Source organism: Teleopsis dalmanni, chromosome 1, assembly GCF_002237135.1.
Source record: "Teleopsis dalmanni isolate 2A chromosome 1, ASM223713v2, whole genome shotgun sequence".
NCBI classification, from domain to species: Eukaryota; Metazoa; Arthropoda; class Insecta; order Diptera; family Diopsidae; genus Teleopsis; species Teleopsis dalmanni.
In genome coordinates this window covers 182,253,737-182,275,231 of record NC_051846.1, presented here as the reverse complement: position 1 = coordinate 182,275,231, position 21,495 = coordinate 182,253,737, and the positions used below count along the sequence as shown (strand labels likewise).

Below are 21,495 nucleotides of genomic sequence, written 5' to 3'. Positions count from 1 at the left end.
TCCTCTTCGGCGTGATGTGAAAAAAAAACAGAAAAAATTTTTATTTTTTGGGTCTTTCTTCTTGAGTAAGAAAACTGAATCGTGCAACGTCTGCTTTTGGTGCTTGAACTTAACTTTTTGAAAACTGAGCGCGTCATTTTGCGTGCGCTCGTGGATGTGGATACAACGTTTTCAGCATCGCACTGTTAACTTAATTAATTTATATATATATATATGCTACATTACATATAAGTGATTTTAAGTATAAGTATATACATATCACAAAAATAATACAACTTTATAGTGTCATTACACGACGTTTACTACTAGTGCAATTAAAAAAAAAAGTTTATTAATTTTTACTAATATTTTAAAAATTAATAACAAATAAAGCTACTACCTCATGACAGAAAAAAAATTAAACAAATTATTTTACAAAACACAAATATTTCATAATTAAACTGTGATTATAAAAAATAAATAAAAACAAAAACAAATGCAAAAGTTAAGAGTGAGAATTACATAAATAATTTTAAACAATTTCAATGTAAACAAAGGTAATTATAATTATAATATTTTTTTAAATAAAATAAAATAAAATAAGACATATTATTTTTACACTAAAATCATATATAAAAATATAATATTAAAAATATGCAATTAACAAATTTTTAATCTGTGATTTTTCTAAATAAATTACAATTTTAATTCCCTCTAATTATAAATATAAATTATATATATAAATTCTTAAAAAACAAAAATTATTATTTATGGAATGTGAAGTTTAATTTATTTTAATAATATAATTCATTAATTTATTAATTAATTAATTTCATTTTTTATAAAATGAAAAACTTGATATATAATAATAAAATAATGTATAATAAACTAATTAATTAATTTCATTTTTTATAAAATGAAAAACCTAATTTATAAAAATAAAAAATACATTTTTTATAAAATGCAAAATGTAATTATTAAAAATAAAATTTATTAATTTAAATAAATTTATAATAAATTATAAATTATTTCATTTTTCATTTAAAAAATGAAAAAGTTAATATATCATATAAAATGAAAAATTTGATAAAAATAAAAATTTCATTTTTCATAAAATGAAAAACTTAATAAAAATAAAAATTTCATTTTTTATAAAATGAAAAATTTAATTTATAAAATTAAAAATTTTACCAAATAAAATTATATATTATACGGGCTAATAAGTTATAATTAAATAATACACAAATTTTTAAATTATAATACTTTTAAAAATATTTTATTGTTAGGATATTTTAACCATAAACTATAGTCATCTCTCAGGGTATTATTTTTAAAACTACAAATAAAAAAAATTTTATTGTTACCGATATTTCAACTATAAACTATAGTCATCTTTAGGCTACTATTTTTCAAACTAATTTAAAAAGTTGTATATTACTTAACATTGTTCAATCACTCACACAAAAATATACAAATAAAATTTAGTCATTAAAATGATAATAAAAAAATAAATATTTTATGCTAAAAAATAAATTGGCACATATAAAAAAATAATTAAAAAACAAACTTTATTCTAAAACCTTATATATTAAAAAAATAGATGCTACAAAATATAGCGTGAAACTTAATATTCTTAAAAGAATTATTTATATACGTATAAATAATATAAAACAATAAATTAAATAGATTTTTAATATATAACAATTATATATTTGGTAAGCAATACTGAAATATATATTAAACCAAAAACTCAACATTAATTTCTTCAATTAAAAATCAATTAAAATATTAAAAACAAAAATAATTGCAACTATTTATTAAGTATATTTTATAAAGTTAAATTCAAATTTTCAAATTATTATTAAATTTTTGACTATTTAAAAAAATCTCTAATATGAATTTAATACTTTTTAAAGAATTAATTTATAGCGTACAAAAAAAATATTTTTTGTTTTTAAAAAAATATACAAAATACAATATTTTCTCTATATGAAAATAGTTAACTTTGGCATAAATAAAAATAAACATTATTAAGTAATTTTTTTTATATAAAGTTTTATTTTTTTATTTAAAAGTTTTATAACTAATTTTTTTAAGATACATTTTTTGTAGTAATCATATTAAACTAAAAAATAATTATTTTAATAGAACTCTTTCAAAATAAATTTATTTTAATTTTTAATTTTACACATAAAAATTGTATAATTGTAATAAATATATATATGAACTAATCAATATTTAAAAAAAATTATACATTACAGCTTAAAGAAAATTTCATTAAATTATATAAATTATATAATATATAATAATAAATATTTTATATCAAGAATAACAAAATGATTATTGGATAGAACCTATAGTCCCCGACGGATTTAATGGCGACATAGCTTTTGCTATATCTATCTCTGTTTGATATTATAATCCCAATGAAATTCTCAATGATTGACATTTAACATATTTGGAATTGTGTAAAATCATCGTACTCTATTCAGGTCGAGAAGAAGAATATTGGTTGAAAGCTCATGTGTTTAACAGATTTAATGGTTCACAGATTCTTCTTCTATATAAGAAGCGCATATGCTCCATTTTGTTACTTATCTTTTTTGTTTGATATTAAAAAAACCTCAATGAGTAATATCCTGAATATTGATTTGAATGGCTAAATGTCTTTTGTTGACTTACGATAAGTTGTATAAAAGTATTACTATGATCGAGTGATTCTTCTCATTTAAGAACCAAAACCCTGTTATCTACTATTATTTATTATTTATTGTATAAAATTTGACTGCATATTAAAGATTGTCTTCTTTTCGGTTAGAGTCAGTGTTTTGTCTTAACACAAAAGAACTCATATGATTCAATGATTCCGGTTTTCCTACAGCCCAAAATCCTTTTCTCTGATATTTTATACTATTGAATATAAGTCGAATGCTGATTAAAGATTATTTTCTCTGCGGTTAGGGTCAGTTGTTACCGCAAAGGAACTAATATGGTCGTATTGAACTGCTTTGCTATGAACTCAGAACATTCCACTCCGTTATAAAGTTTATTAAAAAAAGCTTATAAAATATTTATTCATTAATCATTCATTCATTTATATCATATGTATTGTATTTTTTATCTTCAATTTTTTTTTACTATAAAAGCAGCTTACATTTTTTTGAACGAAACTCTTAATACAATAAAAACTTTAACATTTTATACTCATATACATAGATTATTTATATATCTCAAATTAAATTCTAAATAATGATATTTTATATTCTAATATCAGCTTCCTTTGGCTATAAAAACACTTATGACTAAATTTCTCAGATATAATTTGATTGCATATCAATAAATGAGTTCACATGACTCAGACTCGGTATACGCCAATATCTTCGCGTATGTAAAGTACGAGTATCAATAAAATGTTATCTGCAATGCCGAAAATCCAGTTAAATATCTGAAAATAAAAAAAAATATTAAAAAATAATCGATGTGAGCAAATAAAATATTTCAAAATTTTGTATTATTATTAGTGTGTATGAGTTTTGCAATTATTTTCAAAGGTGTCACGATGACTTAAGAAAAATAAATAAAGTCACTCAAATATTGAAAATTTATATATATATATACATATACTCGTATACATATATGCTCTTTTACATATATATATATATATGAACCTTAACTTTTATTACAATAAATATTTCGGATATTCATTAATAGTTATGTTAATTTGAGATGCAAGCATTTATAAAGTAATTAAATTAAGCTTCTTGTAATTTTAGAAGGCAATCGGTTAAAAAATATCTAATAGATATCAATTTGAGTTCAGACATATATAGCATAATTTTCCTAGAATTTAAGTACTATCGTGGCAAATGTCTTATAAATGAGGAACTAAAAATAAATTATTATTAATATATAGTATAAATCCAAACTTCTTTATGATCTTAATTGGCTATTAAAAATGACAATTTATCATGTGAAAAATGATCATAAAACATTGACTCAAATAAAAGGCCATTTCATAGAAAATTAATAAAAAATATATAAAATTAATAAAAAAAATTAAAAAATTAATAAAAAAATATAAAATTACTAACAAAAAAGTATAAAATAAAATAAAAAAAAATATAATATTATTAAAAAAATAAATAATATAATTCCTAAAAATTATCTAGATAAAAAGATGTTTTAAAATATTACGCATTCATTTTAGATCTGAAACTATAGTATATGTATACATTTCCAGATTTATATTCCAGATTTATAAATATTTAAAATTAATAAAAAAAGTATAAAATTGATATAAAAAAATATGTAATTAATAAAAAATATATATAATATTCATAAAAAAATAAATAACATAATTCCTAAGAAAGTATTTTTATAAAAAGATGTTTTATAATATTACGCATTTATTTCAGATCGAAATCTATAGCATATGTATATAGTTCCAGATTTACTAATCAATATTATTACACTTGCGAAGATAGCGTTTACTTTCTTCTATTATTACTCATAGCTACCATAAACACTTTTATATTTGATATATCGCATTAAAAATATAGAACAATGACATGTGAATATGTTAAATAATGAAAATTGATAGCTGTTATCTATAGGGTGCCTAGAGTGCTACCTTTATATGTTTACCAAGTTCTAGCGCTGCTAAATTTAATCTTAACATATGTAAATATGTCACAGAACTACTTTTATTTATTTTTTATTTTTCTCTTTTAAAGTAGATATGCTACATGAAACGATAAAAACAGAAAAAGAAAATACTTCCATATATATGTACATTTATAAGCAGTACACTATTAAATAGAATAAATCACTAAAATAGAAACTTAAAAAGAAAATAGAAAAAAACCTAATAGAAATATATATTTACATATATATTAAAAAATATTTGAAAATATCTTAGAAATACATAACATACAATATATTATAATAGTATTGATAATAAATGAATTATAATATTTTATGTTTTACACAAAAGATCTTATGTGGTTATAATGCTCTGCGCTACTGAGAATCGTTCAATATATTACGTTGGGGTTGATGTAACTAAACGTTCTATTGTCGTAGCTGTTATGCTCCATTGGAATGTTGAGCAGACTCTACAGACTCAACAGACAATCTACCATGTTAAAGAAATCATAATGTTGGATGTGGCTTCAATAAGAGTAGTGCCTAAATTTGTTTATCTCTTCAGTCAAGATTGCGCCATTTGTCTGAATGCTAAACCAAGCAGATATGGTATCGTGCCATTGTCAAATGATAAAACTAATGACAAGACTTATAAACAGGGATTGATTGTTATAGACGTGTAACATCGAGTCATAGACTCAGTCACTTCAATGAAAATCATAAACAGTTGGTTGTCATAGACGTTTAGCTATGACACATAGACTTAGTTCTTAATTACCAATTAATTTTAATTTTATTTAAATTTTTGATTATAAACTTTGACATATGATTGGAATATTCGTTGAATTCCCAATAAAGATTCACAACAGTTCGCTTATTGCGTTGGTAACACTTTTTTCTATACTGACTAAAATGTTTGAAGTGCTTAGACAGTGAAAGTAGTGTTGTTGTTTTGCATACATTTAAGCAACTATAGGCCAGCTACTTGTAGTTTTTTTGCCACACGTAATAGTTGCCGAAAGCAACTATAGTTAGTTATAATTTTATGCTACCTAAACTTCTATTTTTTTTTTTTTGTAATTTCCTGTGACCTCTCACGTTAAGCCCAAACAACGTATATTGTTTAATACATTTAGACGGTTGCTGTTATGTTCCTAAGGTTGTGGCCTATTCACATGGCAATCCATAATTCGGGAATCTAGATTAAATCATTTTTAACTTTAACTTTAATTTCATTTGATTTTTAACTTTAATTTCAAATGATTTTTAAATTTAATTTCAAATGATTTTAAAACCAACTTTTAAAAAACGCATCTGAAAGCAATAAGAAAAATAATCATCTCAATTTATTGAATTATAAATCTAAGTCTATATAAATCAATAAAAAAAATGTATATAGTAGGCTTTCTTTATTTATAATTTTTTTTTGCAGAATCATCATCTTGTCACAATTAATTAAATTTGTAAATCTACAATCATATCAATCAATAATAGAATTGATCTAATAGGCATTCGTAAATTTCTTCATTAAATCTCCGTACCATCATTAACCCAGCTCAAAAAAATATTAAAAATAAATAAAATAAAATCTATAAAAATATGTATATGGTAGACTTCCTTTAATCGTAAATTTTTTTATTATATCTGAGGAACATCACCACCTTATCTCAATTTATTAAATTATATATCTAAAATCATATAAATCAATAAAGAAAAGTGTATCAATAGGCTCTCTACCATATAATCGTGAATATTTTTATTAAATCTCAAAACCATCCCATCTTAATATATTATATTAAATTATAAATCTGCATCCATATAAATCAATAATTGAATTCATCTAGTAGGTTTTCTATAATCATAAATTTTTTTTTATTAAATCTCAGAAACATCTCATCTCATACATAATTGATATATAAATCAGTAATAGAATTGATCTAGTAGGTTTTCTAAAGTCATAAATTTTTTTATTAAATCTCAGAAACATCATCTCATCTCATTTATTGCAATCTATCGAATCTTAAACTACAAATACAAATCTTAAACTAAATTTGGAAAAAATTTTCTCATTTTAGATATTGATTTTTAAAGTCAATCTCGAAAGATCTCAAACACACAACGAAAATGTTAGCTGCACAAACTACAACAACAACGACAAATCCATCATTGGAAAATAGTCATACATTGACACAAATCAAAAAGGAACGTCGTGATTCCTCAACATCAGATTCATCCCTAGAACAATTGGATCTGGGGCGTACACCAAAGAAACTAAATACACACACATCCGCAACTTCAACGCCACACTTAACCAATGGCAATGGCTGCTCACAAACAGAACGTCTTATTCCCACCAGCCACAATTCAGATGCTGCGCACATCGAACAGCAAAAAACTGCATTTACAGATTCAGATGAAGCCAACGATGATGACTCAGCGAATGAGAAACAAAATAGCATACGTTCACAGCGGCACCATAAGAGGCGCGTTACCGGATGGCTTGATAAACGTACAAATGTTAAACTAGAATACAACGCGGATAACCCGAATTCTTTGCGTAAGAAATTTCGTTTGAATCGTAGTAGCGCAGATATCAGTAACAATACAAATTCACTAACTAATAATGAGTCCGGTTTTGTGGATGCAAGTGGAAATAGTCAATATTTGAATGCATCTACAGTTTCAGCAATGAATGCGCAACAGTCACAAAACTCACCTCAAATATCCGCCGCAGTGTCGCAAACATCGTCCGCATCTTCATCACCGCATGGTGCTGGCGGTGCTGCATCTGTTTCTAGTCCAGAATCTGGCATTGGCGAAAGAGAGGATGTCAAATATATTTGTCCAATTTGCGAGGTTGTCTCCGCAACGCCACATGAATTCACCAATCACATACGCTGTCATAATTATGCCTCGGGCGACACTGAAAATTTTACATGTCGCATTTGCTCTAAGGTGAGGCAAAAAAATTTTTTCTATACACAATTTATATATACTCAATGATATACCTTTTTTATGTTAATAATAATTATAATTTATTTTTATTTTTTATTTATTAGGTACTTTCATCTGCCTCGTCACTTGATCGCCATGTACTTGTCCATACTGGTGAGCGTCCTTTTAACTGCAAATATTGCCATCTGACATTTACAACAAATGGTAATATGCATCGCCACATGCGCACTCATAAACAGCATCAACATAATCATCATCGTCGCAACTCGAATGGAACTAAGAACAATAACAATAACAACACTAATACCAACAACAACATTAGCTCCAGCAACACAACCAGTATAGTTGGCACCGCATTGCTGTCAGCAACACCTGCCGCCGCCACCATCTCTTTTTCTAATGCCAGCAATGCTACTAATGTGCAAATGATAAACGGCTTCAGTAGTGAAGTTGGAAAAGCAACAACCACAATGCCGTTGACTGTGTCGTCAGCAGCTACAGCCAAGTTAGCAGCAGCAATGAATATCACAGGTGCAAACAGTAAGCGCTTAAATAGCAACGGCATAGAAAGTTATGAAAGTGATGGAGGTTGCTCAACAGACTCATCAAGTGCCATCAGCCAGAGCTCAAATAATCGCAACAACAACAACAATATTAAGACCAACAACAAAAATAATAATATCAACAACAACAACAATAACAACAGTAATAATCACTGTAACAACGTAACTAATTTCAAACGCAAAAATAGTGATAATCGCGTTGACGCCGACGACAATACAATGATGAAGCGACGCGTGAAGACCACAATTAACAATAACATAATCGGTGCTAGCGATGAAAACCGTCTAACATTATCGGAGGGGCCTAATCTACATACAAAAACATCAACAGCGCATTCCTCCGAAGTGCACATACTCACTTGCCCTGTGTGTAATGAGTCCGATTTTGTTAGCATGTTATTGCTTGGTGAACATATGGATGCAGAACATCCTGACATACCAGCGAAATGCCGTCATTGTGATGTCATATTTCGCACACATCGTCAACTCAATGAGCATCCATGCTCACATAAAACTCAAGCAATTTCAGGAGTGACACTTGAAGATTTGTCCAATAAAAAATTCCCTCACATGGCAAAAGTGCTCTCCGAGCAAAACATGCGCACAGCAATTGCAACTCAACAATTTGAGTGCCCAAAATGTTGTCATAACTTCACGCTTGCTAAGGATTTGGATGCACATTTGCGCGAATGCATACAAGATGATCCAAAGCAGTTGTCATACTCACAACAGCAGAATCGCAATAGACTTCGCAGTCTCAGCGAAAGTTCAGGTGATGCAGAAGAAGTAGATGACAACGGCCATCCTCACCAACGTGAGGAATTCTTTCGGCAATTATATCTTCAAAATAAAACTTTAAATCAACAGGGCATGTATTCGGTTGCCTCTCCTCAGCACTCCGCTGCCGATGATCTAGAAATTAGTATCAAAATTGAAACAGATAATGAGAAGTTAGCACATAACTTGAGCCAACAGTCCCAGGATTCTAGAGATTTCGCAGATATTCAGTCAATCTTAAATATGACTTCACCATCTTCTACATCAAATTTCTTAAAGAATTTTGAGCAGTCCGTTAATACACCCTCCAGCAATTACAGTTTGGATAAAGATGAGGAAGAAGCACAAGACGTTTTCACAGCAGAATTTCGCAAAATGAAACTGCGCGGTGAATTCCCTTGCAAACTGTGCAATGCTGTTTTTCCAAATTTGCGCGCACTTAAAGGACACAATCGTGTGCATTTAAGTTCTGTTGGACCAGCTGGTCCTTTTCGTTGCAACATGTGTCCATACTCTATATGTGACAAAGCTGCACTTGTGCGTCATATGCGCACACATAATGGTGATCGCCCGTACGAGTGTGCTGTCTGCAATTATGCTTTTACGACAAAAGCCAATTGTGAACGACATCTGCGCAATCGCCATGCTAAGACAACACGTGATGAAGTGAAACGTGCCATAATTTATCATCCATCTGAAGACTCATCTTGTGATGATCCTAATAAGAAGTTGCATTTGTTTTCATCACCTGAATTTGATGATGACATTGACTTGCCATATCAACACCACCAGCCAAAAGATCGGTCCACACCTGTTTCGCATTTGAAAGAAATGCTCACAAGCGAAAATACTACTTCAAAACCCATGAAAATCCAAGTTAAAAGTTTAGAGAAGTTGTTGGACAAATCTTCAACTAGTAGCTATAATGAAAATTATGATAGCTGCCGCACACAAACTACAGCAGCTACACCAGAAACTACGCCTATGGACTTAAGCACAAATGTTTTAGACTTAAGTAAAAAACCAGCTACTAAATCGATCAATAATGATGCGCAACAATCTCGTCCAGTTTCACCTGTTGCCATGAAACCGGAAATAAGTTCTGTACAAAAGAATATCCAGCTACCACCGAACGAAGTACCCAAATTCGATCTTTCCTGGGACAAATTTCTTCTCGAAAATAATAAACAACTATTTCCTGATATACTGAATGGAACATTGCCAAAATCATTTCCATTAGATCAAGCGCAATACTTTCAGCAATCTATGCAAATGGATCGTGCAAAGTATCTTCAACAGATATATATCAATCTTATGTTTAACCAAGCACTCTTGCAAAAATCTCTATTGCCGAACAACTTGAATGAATTTCAAGATTTCGCTCCATTCATGAATCATCTACCACTTGGGCCCACATTATCCGCGCCTTCGTTGCCAATAATGGATCCAAGTAAATCTAATGTCAACCCAACTACAAACTCAGCAGCTGCTATATTGCCACAAGTAAGTCCACTCTTATCAGATAAACCCAACACTCCTCCGTTTTCGTCGCCTTCAACTGTTCCGAATCGTGCATTGTTACCACAAGCAATACCATCCCCTACACCATCAAACCGAAATATGCTTAAGCACATATCGCCCACAGTATTACCCGGTGGACCAGTGAAGATGGTTATCAAAAATGGTGTATTGATGCCAAAACAAAAACAGAGACGTTATCGCACTGAACGTCCTTTCGCCTGCGAGCATTGTTCAGCCAGATTTACATTACGCTCAAATATGGAACGACATGTTAAACAACAGCATCCACAATTTTATGCACAACGTCAACGTAATGGTCACCATGTCATGCGTGGACGCGGAGTGAGCAACGCAGCTGCTATGAATAACATAACGCATTTGCAAGCCGCTTTTGCACAGGCTCAAACTAATAGCAATAATGGAATGGGTGCACCTCCAATATCTGAACAAGTTAAATATGCCATACTTGCTCAACAACTGAAAGCCCGCAAGGACACAGATCTCTTGCAGCAAGCGTTAGCACATGGTTCCAGTAGTGTGCAACCAAGTCATATGCTTTCAAATAACAGCAACACCGGAATGCCGACTATGACTAATGGTCAGCCATTTAGTTTTAACCCTTTGAACACTGTTAACTCAAATGGTGTCGAAGATGATGAGCCCAAACTAATTATTGACGAAGAAGATGAGGATGAAGCAGAAGAAATACATGATGATGATGAAGATGACGACGAAGTGCAAAAAAGCATTGATTTAAACGAAAGTTTGCCAGAAGAACAGTTACCAACACCTGTTGTTGAAGAAACTGTTCCTGCAGAAAGTACAAAATCAATTGAAGCTGCTAAGAAAGTTGCCGAGACAATACTCGAACAAGCTATAAAGGCAGGAAAGAATACTGATGTTATCGTAAAGCCCGAAGCGCCTGCACCACCAGCACACACTATGAAATCTATGATTGCTCAAGCGGAATCTGTAGGAAAATTCTTAAAAAAAGTTGCAAGTTCACCTTTCAAAGATGAATCTCAAGATCTAGTACCTGTTTCAAAACTAGTTGATAATGCCACCAGCAACTCAGTGTCCTTTAATAGTTACTTTCGCCCAAGTGACGTAGCCAATCATATGGAACAAAGTGATGAAGAAGGTCTGGTGGCTTCTGGTAGTGCCAGCGAAAGTAACAATTCCGGCACTGAAGATATTGCCACTGCTACAGAACCTAAAAAAAAATCTGCATATAGTTTAGCGCCAAATCGTGTTTCATGTCCATATTGTCAACGCATGTTCCCATGGTCAAGCTCATTACGACGTCACATACTTACACACACTGGACAAAAACCATTTAAGTGTTCACATTGTCCATTGCTTTTCACAACCAAGAGTAACTGCGACCGTCATTTACTACGCAAACACGGTAACGTCGAATCTGCTGTATCAGTTTATGTACCAACTGAAGATGTTACCGAACCCATTCCTGTACCAAAATCCGTGGAAGAAATAGAGCAGCAACAAAGACAACGCGAAGAAGAAGAACGTAAAAGAAAAGCCGAAGAAGTGAAATTAGAACGAGAGCGGCTTGAGAAAGAACAACGACAAATGCAATTAAATGAACAGGAGCAACAGGCGAATAAACAAGTCATAGCTAATCAACTGCAAGCCAACACAGCCAGCAGTAGTCCGAAAATTGAAAATAGTACAATTTCTTCTTCGGAACTGCCATTTAAATGTCATCTATGCGAAAACTCTTTTGCTGAACGTGCACAATGCTTGGAACACATCAAAAACCAGCACTCACATGAATTTGCTTTGTTACTTGCAAAATGTGCCATTGAAACAGAAGCCGAGGGCAATGCTATGAATGGCGCTGAAGATGAAGAACGTCGTCCAAGCGATGAAGGCAGCATGCCACGTACTGGCAAATATCCTGATTACAGCAATCGTAAAGTGATTTGTGCATTTTGTGTACGCCGGTTTTGGTCAACTGAAGACTTACGTCGCCATATGCGCACTCATTCAGGCGAAAGACCTTTCCAGTGCGAAATTTGTCTTCGCAAATTCACTCTAAAACACAGTATGCTACGTCACATGAAAAAACACAATGGACGTCAACATAATGGCAACAATAATGGTGACTTCTCTGCCGCTGGCAATAGTGGTTCGGAGTGTTCAGACGATGAGCAAACTACTCCATGTGTACCTTCTCCAACAAATTCAATACGTACACCCGATAAAATTCAAGAACTTTTAACGAAAGCTAATGAATGGCGTACGAGTCGTGCACTCTCAACACTCGGAGAGCAAAAGGAAAATATATCTGAAGAACAGAACAATCAAAGCGACCTCATCGGAAAATTGCTAGGCATCAGCGATCAAGGTATTTTGAATAAGTTGCTATCATCTGCTGATGAAGCTGCAAAGTTATTGGGAGTCGAAAAATAGATATTAGATTAAATTAATTAATATAATTCAAACAAGAGCAATAAAAACAAAACAAATAATATAGATTTAGCTCTCATAGCGCTTTTCATATATCTAGATCTTGTTATTTTTTCTCCCTTACTCTCATGCTGTCTTTCTCCTTCTCTAGTCAATTGCTTAAACTTAGTTTATCAATATAAATAAATGCTTTGGGTAACATAAATCGTAAATTTTTAATTCAAAGCTTCATGTGGGCAGAAAACGCCAAATAATTTAATTGTTTATAGAAAATACAACTCTATTATACATAAATAAGTAAATAATTTTAAATTATTTTAAGAAAAGTACATTTTAATTTTTCATCTTATATGTAATAAACTAAGTGCTATTTATACAATTATAACTAAACGTCTAAGAAACCCGTAAACCATATACCAAAGCATATCTTATCTGAAATATTTTTATTTAGAATAAACATTTAAAAACTAAAATTATAAATAAAATATATGGGAATTATTGTTAATAAAGTAATTTTATTTTTTCAAACTATTTGCTTATAAGTACATATAACTTTTGACTGTAAAACAATTTTAATATGTAGCAGCATATATACATACATATATAAATTTTGTATATATATATATAAATCTATTTATATATGTATATGAAAAATTATATTTATATGTATATTATCTGCAAAAAAGATGTACATCGGTGTAACCGCTTAAAAACTTAAAACAAGTATAAATATATATAATTAAAATATTTTTTTTAATATATATATAAATATACGAAAAATCAAAATTAGTAAGTCATATAACTAATGTAAGTTTTACTTATAAATTTTATATAAAAAAAATTTATAATTTATAAATTTTTATTTATTTAAAAACTAAATATATATTAATTAAACAAAAAGACTTAAGAAATTAAAAATGCCTTTTCCGAACTAATTATAAATATAATTTAAAAATTAAGAAAAATTAAATTTTAAATTAGTAATAATTAAATTTTAAAACAGTAGTAATTAAATTTTAAATTAAGAAAAAAATGTAAATTTAAGAGGCCTTGAAACCGAAGCGTGGCTTATAATTAAAATTAGTATAAACAATTATTAATTGTAATTAACAATAACTATCTCGTTAACATTTTGGCTTATAGGTTAAAACATTAATTTAAAGTTAAATAACGTTTAACTTATATGGTAGATAACATTTTAAATCGACTATTTAAGAAATTAAATTATTTAAAATAAATATTGCAGCAATAACCAAAGCATTTGTGTGAATAAAATATGAGCAAAATTATTTATGTTAAATAAAACACAATAAATAAACAAATTTATTATATTATATGCAAATATCTATTTATATATATATTTATCGTTAAGATTAAAATAAAATATGTAAAATGAACATTTAAAATTATATAATATACTTAAATAAAGCAAATTACTTTTAAAAATTTAAATTTTTGGAATTTCTTATTTAACAATAACTAAGGTTAGGTTGGTTTAATATAGCTGAAAGCCTGGGCCATAGCGATACCAAATACTGATGTTTGATGTAGATTTTGTATGAAAATCTTAAATGAACTTTAAGAGGTGCTTGAAGCTCTAACTCAGATTTTGTGAGAATTTTTTTACATAACATATATATAATTTGTGTTTTGTCAGGCTTTAGAACGTTTTTCATAACCTTTAAATAATATTAAAATAAATTAAATCATAAATTCAGTTTCACTTCATTTAATATTACTAAATTTGATTTTAACGTCACTTATGACGGTAGTGACTTTTATTTAATGAAAACTATTACAATTGAATAGTGTTCAAAACCTCTCTATTTAATATAATTTAAAAGTTGTAAAAAACGACCTAAAACCCAGCCAAAATACAAATATATATAAAAATTGAAGTCGACATTAACATTTTTAAAAATAAAACATATACTCATTTTAAGTTTTAAAAAAAATTACGTTAAATTAATTATAATTTTATAATTAACAATAATATCGATCATTTGAATATATTTTTTTGCGGCGAGGAGTGTAATGATTACGTACAGACCACGATCCGGCGGCCCTGAAAGTGAGTTCTCAACTCCAAGGACTATACCCCATCCCCCTTATTCCTAGAGACTTTGTCCTACTCCAGAACTACGTTAGTTTTACCTCGAGATAGCGTCCCTATTAGTCACTTCAGACTTCCATCGGTGTGACCTATATCTAGGTGACTAGCCCCATACTTCATCTTTGCGCAATACATCTGCTTGCTCCAGCTGTCTTCTGTCAAGATTTACTTTTTTCAACCTTAAAATTTTTCAGCAAACATTGTTATGTGATTACAGTTTATTTTGTTTTCGATCATTTTTGCTGACACCGTTCCTTTGAATAATAATAATTTTAATAATAATATAATAATATTAATATAATAAAGAAAATAATATAATTACTAATAAAAATAATATTTTAATAATAAAAGTTATAATAATATTTTATCATAATAATAATCAAAATAATAATAACTCTTAAAATAATAATATTCAAATCATAATAATGAACACAATAATAATATAAGCATAATATTTAAGAAGAAAACTTATATTGCAACCAAAATATCGCTGACTAAACTCATGTATGAAGAATCTGGATCTGAATGTTGTTTTAGTCTATATAATCTTTTTAGATTCTAAGAGGCGTTTGGCCGTAAGTGTTGATGAGTGTGTGTTTCCTACTCTATACTGTACTAGTCTTATATATAGCCATACCAGATGGAGTTAAGTTTCTACTTAGATTTTGTATTAGAATTCCTGTAGAATATCTCTAACACTAAAAACAAGAGTATTGTAAAATTTTGAAAGTATCTTGACTTTAATGTCAACGTTAGATATATCAGAAGAAATAGAACTGTGCATACTAAAACTTCTGCAACATTTAATAAGTATCTTAACTATATTCCCAAACTTGTAGCCACAGTGTTGGAAATTAAAAATACAAAAAAAGAAGAAAGAGTTCAGTTTGTCGGACAGTGTAATTAGCATTATTGTATTATTTTTAGATAGATGTACAATTTTTATGACGTTTCAGGATGACGGTCTTTAAATTATTATAGTATTTTAAAAACATATGATACACAAACCTATAATAACAATAAACTATTCAAAATTTACTCTACAGATTACAGTAAGATATATAATTTCTAGTTTTTATAGTTTAGATCCAGCGTTCCTCCGAGAATCTATGTGACTTTCTCTGCTTACATACGTTGACTCCAGAGGGAGTTAAGAGCGGCATTTTCTCATTGAATATAATAAATTGGATATAATAAACTATGGTTCATTTTATATATTTTATATCTGCTAATTGGAATTTGAGTGCATATACTTTGGACTTAGAAAATAAACTAATTCTGCGCTAATTAAACCAATTTATAATACACTATACTTCGCATACATACATAATTTCATAATTTCTAACAATATTATTTATATTTTATGCAAAATTAATAATGTATTTTAATTATATTTTAATTTAAATTAATTATTCTTTATTTTATACAAATTTCCAATCCCTTTTTAATTGCTATTATTAAAAGTGCTGCCAAGTTATTTTCTTCTATTTCATTTGCCTCGCATTCGTAAACATTGCTAATTTGACAGTTCGTTTTACAAAATATTCGTAATACATATGATTAAGCTCCACGCCGGTTTACTGCTAATATAGTTTTCTAATTGCAATTTAATGTTAAAAAGTGTTTTAAGAACAAATAATAATTTAATAAAATTATTTCCAAAACACAATTCCAATATGGCTGCAGGAAAAAGTTTAACAAGTATTTTGTATGAATTAGAGAAATTTGCACCAACTAGCTTGGCTGAGGATTGGGACAATGTGGGTCTTCTCATAGAACCCTATAACAAAACGTATATTTATTTTAATTTTTTCAAGCAATTCTATTTATTAATTTATGTTTAATTAAAGCTGTATTAAAGCTGTATTGCTTACAAATGATTTAACTGAATCCGTGATGGAGGAAGCTGTGTCAAAAAATACTGATCTGATAATATCTTATCATCCGCCAGTATTCGCATCTCTTAAACGTATAACACAAAGGTTAGTGCATAAAATATTTTTTTTTGCATAGTTTAATTTATAAACTATTTAAAAAAATCAATATAGTAATTGGAAAGAACGCATTGTTGCGCGGTGTTTGAAGGAATCTATTGCAGTGTATTCACCACATACTTCGTGGGATTCTGTATCTGGCGGTGTAAATGATTGGTTAGCTTCAGCACTACCAGGCAATAATATTAAGCCAATAAAGGTAAGTTTATTTTATAAAATAAGCGCTTTATTATTTACCTTTCCTTTATTATGACTTATTTTTGTATTAACATTTGATTCATTATAAAAGATATATGATATATGTGTTGAAAGGAATATCCAAATCCATTAGATATTTTATTTATTTATTGTCTACATATAAATTATATATTACTACATATTAATTACAAAATGTTTTCGAACTTATTAATTTTCTTATTAGTTACCCATTTTTTTTCAAAATAGTTTTTTTGCCTTATAATAATAAAGTTTTAATTACACTAATATCCATTATATCCTCTTATTATAATAGGATGTATAAAAACTTTTTATTATTTATTAAAAAGCCCGTTATCATATATAATTTATAATTGTTATATTTGTATACATATACAGTCACAATATAATACAGTTTATTATATTTAAGTGAATATTTTATTGCTTATATATATAATAAGAATATAGATAAATACAACTAAATTAATTAAAATGCTTCCAACACAGTAACGAGAAATATCAAATCGTATAAACTATACGTCTTATTAAAACTCTCAATTAGACAAAACGGTACATACCTACTTGTATATATTAAAATTATTTTCAAATAGAACTCAGATTAAAATTGTTGCCTGAATAATTTTATTGCATATAAATTATTAATCTTAAGAAGTCTTTCGTACATTTTTAGTGCTGTTAGCAAGCCCCTTTGTTCTTAATTTGTCTGTTCAATTTTATTTATTGCCCATTTTTAGCGCTACTGGCAAATTATTTTACATGTTTTTGGTGTTCGTCTTTAAAAAACGGTCTTATAATTAATTTTGCTAGAACTCGTTTTCAATGTTGTTAGTTAGGAGTTTAGTTTTTACTTATTTTATAACAAGCAAAAACCCATGAGATTAAATTAGGTTAGGTTGAAATGGCGAACTTGTGCCCGTATTAAGTTCAAATAATGGACCCGTTGGGATACCACGTTTATCTATAAGATCTAACTTAACTATTGTATAATATACATTACGTTTAATATAATGCTTAATTAATAAGAATTCAATTTATAAGATCATTTAATGCGCACTATGACTAAATGACGATGCCTCCCATTTTGAATGGAGATAAAAGATTACTGATCCATTTTCCTAAACGATACAGAATCGTCCCATTTTTATAAAATCTTTAGATGATTTGTATATCTAAAAGAGCTTCTACAGACTATCTATCGGTAGAGTGATATGTGATTTGTGTTTAAAAACTTTGTACGACTAGTCAAACCCAATTTTAGCTGAACCGTATTGATTTTTGATATTGTATCTAGTCTCTTTAATTATGTAGTTAATCGTTATTTTAGTTATTAACGGAAATAACAGAACTATTGACGGAATAGTGCCGTTGTCATATAATCTTTTAATAACTAAAGCCTATCTAGATCAACATCTCAGTGTTTGTATAGTGTGATTAGCTGGCCGAACCGACTGCATACTGATTTTAACTGAACTGTTCCGATTCTTGATATGTTCTCTAGTGACTCGAAGTGTTTAATTAAATTATTTAATTAGCATTTATCTTAGCTATTCTTCAAGAAGAGTGTGGGAGAGAATTCAATAAAAGGACAATATATAAATAAACCAAAGAGATGAACACCTTACTGATCTGATTTCAAATTGTTCCAGTTTAGGGTATTAGACATTCGGTCGTATGTTCTTTTTAATATGTAAATTAATCACTTTAATAAGTGATGCTCATAAATCTTATAAACAATACAAGAGATCAGCTAATTATCAGATAAACTCCGTTGTTAGCTAGGAATATATTCTATTTTCTAAATTTATTTATTTTGATTTTAAAATATCTCAGTTCATTATTGTTATGAGCGTTCCATATTTCTATTTAGTAATTTTAAAGTTTAATAACAATTTCTTTATCAAGTATTTATTTGTTTTCTCTATAGAATTAACAGAGGTATATAAATTATACTTAAGATTACAGGCAGACGAAATTACAAGTCAAAATATTGCCTACAAATTTTTTACGATAAGCAACTTAACTAACTTAATTATCTCTTATCGATTATGATATATAAAAACAATTGTTTTTTAGTTTTACATACACATACACGTGTTTTTAAACTGATAAAAATGTGTATCTAACCAAATGAAATAATTATAAATGCAATATAATGTTTACGTCTGTTTAGGCCTTATATGCCAATTAAGAGCAGCACACATACAAATGTACTCGCATTCAAAAATGAGAATATTTGAATTAAAAAAACAGACATTAAATATATACTTATACTTGTATATGTATATGTGAAGTAATATATAAAATATATAATAAATAAAATATTATTTAAAACTAATAATGCTACTCAACACAAGAGTGGCCCATTGTGGCTTCTGTAGATCCGAAGAGTCATTGTCAAAATCCATTCACGCGTCTGTGGTGTCAGTAGAATATGTTGAATTTGTATTTTTTTCCACTGGTAATTTACTTTTCTGTTTTTCAACTATTGCTTCGACCTCATTTAAACCTAATTCTTTAGTAGGAGCCTCCTCTACTTCCTCAATACTAGTACGACAAAAGCATTTTCGTATCAAATATAAGAGCAAAAGTGGTAAGGGCGTCATCATCGAACTAGCCACCGGAACTGCACTAGTCATATCTGCCTGCGGTTGTGGCAATGAGAAATTCAACATAAATATCGCAATACCAGTATTTTGTATGCCGGTCTCAATAGCTATTGTTAGAGCATCCTTGGCATTCTGTCGACATATTGTAGCCAACAACCAGCCAATTAGATAACCTATCCAAGGTAGAGCACTACTAGCGATGATAATCTAATAAATATAAAATCAAATTAATAAAGCTGTGTATAAATATTATATAAAAAAAATACCTTCCAAGAAAATAATTTAAAAATGTAAGAATTAACAGTGAACGCAAATATTGTGATGAATAAGATTAAAGCCAATGAAATGGGTTTTAATAGCTTCGACATTTTTTTCGTCGCTTCAGGTGCATATTTTTGTAAAGCAATCCCAATGCAGAGTGGTAGAACCAATGAACAGGACATTGTAGCAATTGTTCCATAGGGTATTGCAAAATTGCCATCATGAAAAATTAAAGCACCTAATGTAAAGATCCACAAAGGCATCATACCAAATGCTGCTAAATTACTGATGGCAGTCATTGTAATAGATAAGTTAAGATTTCCATTTAATATCACTGTAAAAATATTGGATGCACCACCACCGGGTGTTGAACCAGTGAAAAATAAGCCGAGTCTTAACTCAATCATATCGTGAAACAGGAAATAACCAATAAAAAAACTTAACAGCGGCATTACAATAAATTGTCCAATAAAACCAATAGCAGGTCCAACTGGGCGCAGTACAATACGTTTCAATGCATCCAACTCCAAAGCAGCACCAAAATTTATATATAAAACCATTACAAGGCACGCAACACATACTTTAAATATTTGATCCAGAGCGCCTTCTTTTCTTAAAATAATAATACTTATGGATTCCATTGAACGTTCTGGAGCATAATTTGGACGATGTAGTTCCACTTTGACTTTTGTTTCACCCAAAAAAATTGCAGTCACCGAAAAATTACCACTCCAACTCTTAACACCTTTGGGTATATCAGCAGCACGAATTACATGGTCAATTTCCAACAAACTTGTGTCCTCCGGTATAATATGAAACTCATAGTCATCACCCCAATTCGAATCAATATGATTTATTGTCAATGGTATTTCTTTCGTTTCTTTCATGCTCATGTTAATTTTCACATCGTTAAACTCTACTGACCAAGTCGGTAAATTGATTATAACTGGTCTTAATTCATAGAAGCCGATGTTGGACACGTTATTACTAGCTGAAAACCCCTCTTCAGGTGGTATATGCACAGCAGCATTAAAAGTGACGATATTCGAAAGAATTAAGCAGACCGCAGTTATTAACTTTTCTCTAAACATTTTAAATTCGGACTACGGTTACCGCGATTCGTGAAACGTTCTCCGTCAATTTCAATGGATGTTAAGAGCCTGAGCGTTCACAGCTAAATGATTTCGTTCTGACTCGTACTGTGTATATTATCTTGAAGTGTTCGATTTCAATTGTTTTAAACATTTCTTCGTTAAAATATTTATTATACGACTTTATTGTTTGTTCTCGGACACAGCAAAAACCATACCATATCCATAAAACAATTGATATGTTAACAATATTGTTTTTATTATGATGATATGCATTAAAACTCCAGAACCATATTCTCAAAAGAGTATATTACAATAGAACTTGAAAAAAAAATATAAACATTT

The 21,495-nt window shown here is 29.1% G+C and overlaps 3 protein-coding genes across 3 annotated transcripts; 2 read left to right on the top strand and 1 right to left on the bottom strand.

The window, feature by feature from the left end:
* The first annotated feature begins 499 nt into the window (after positions 1-499).
* On the top strand, positions 500-13,153 carry LOC119670569 (ras-responsive element-binding protein 1). The gene is made up of 3 exons (XM_038080868.1): positions 500-536; positions 6,699-7,578; positions 7,683-13,153. Exons 2-3 carry the CDS (start codon positions 6,748-6,750, stop codon positions 12,870-12,872), a joined length of 6,021 nt encoding a protein of 2,006 aa, XP_037936796.1. The 5' UTR covers positions 500-536; positions 6,699-6,747; the 3' UTR covers positions 12,873-13,153.
* A 3,377-nt stretch (positions 13,154-16,530) lies between these two features.
* Positions 16,531-17,496, top strand: LOC119666854 (NIF3-like protein 1). Its single transcript, XM_038076132.1, has 4 exons — positions 16,531-16,774; positions 16,833-16,964; positions 17,031-17,175; positions 17,488-17,496. Exons 1-4 carry the CDS (start codon positions 16,593-16,595, stop codon positions 17,494-17,496), a joined length of 468 nt encoding a protein of 155 aa, XP_037932060.1. The 5' UTR covers positions 16,531-16,592.
* Positions 17,497-19,291: 1,795 nt separating this feature from the next.
* LOC119670568 (sodium/bile acid cotransporter-like) lies at positions 19,292-21,471 on the bottom strand. The gene is made up of 2 exons (XM_038080867.1): positions 20,065-21,471; positions 19,292-20,005 (listed from the first exon to the last, which is right to left on the bottom strand). Exons 1-2 carry the CDS (start codon positions 21,148-21,150, stop codon positions 19,598-19,600), a joined length of 1,494 nt encoding a protein of 497 aa, XP_037936795.1. The 5' UTR covers positions 21,151-21,471; the 3' UTR covers positions 19,292-19,597.
* Between the last annotated feature and the right edge of the window lie 24 nt (positions 21,472-21,495).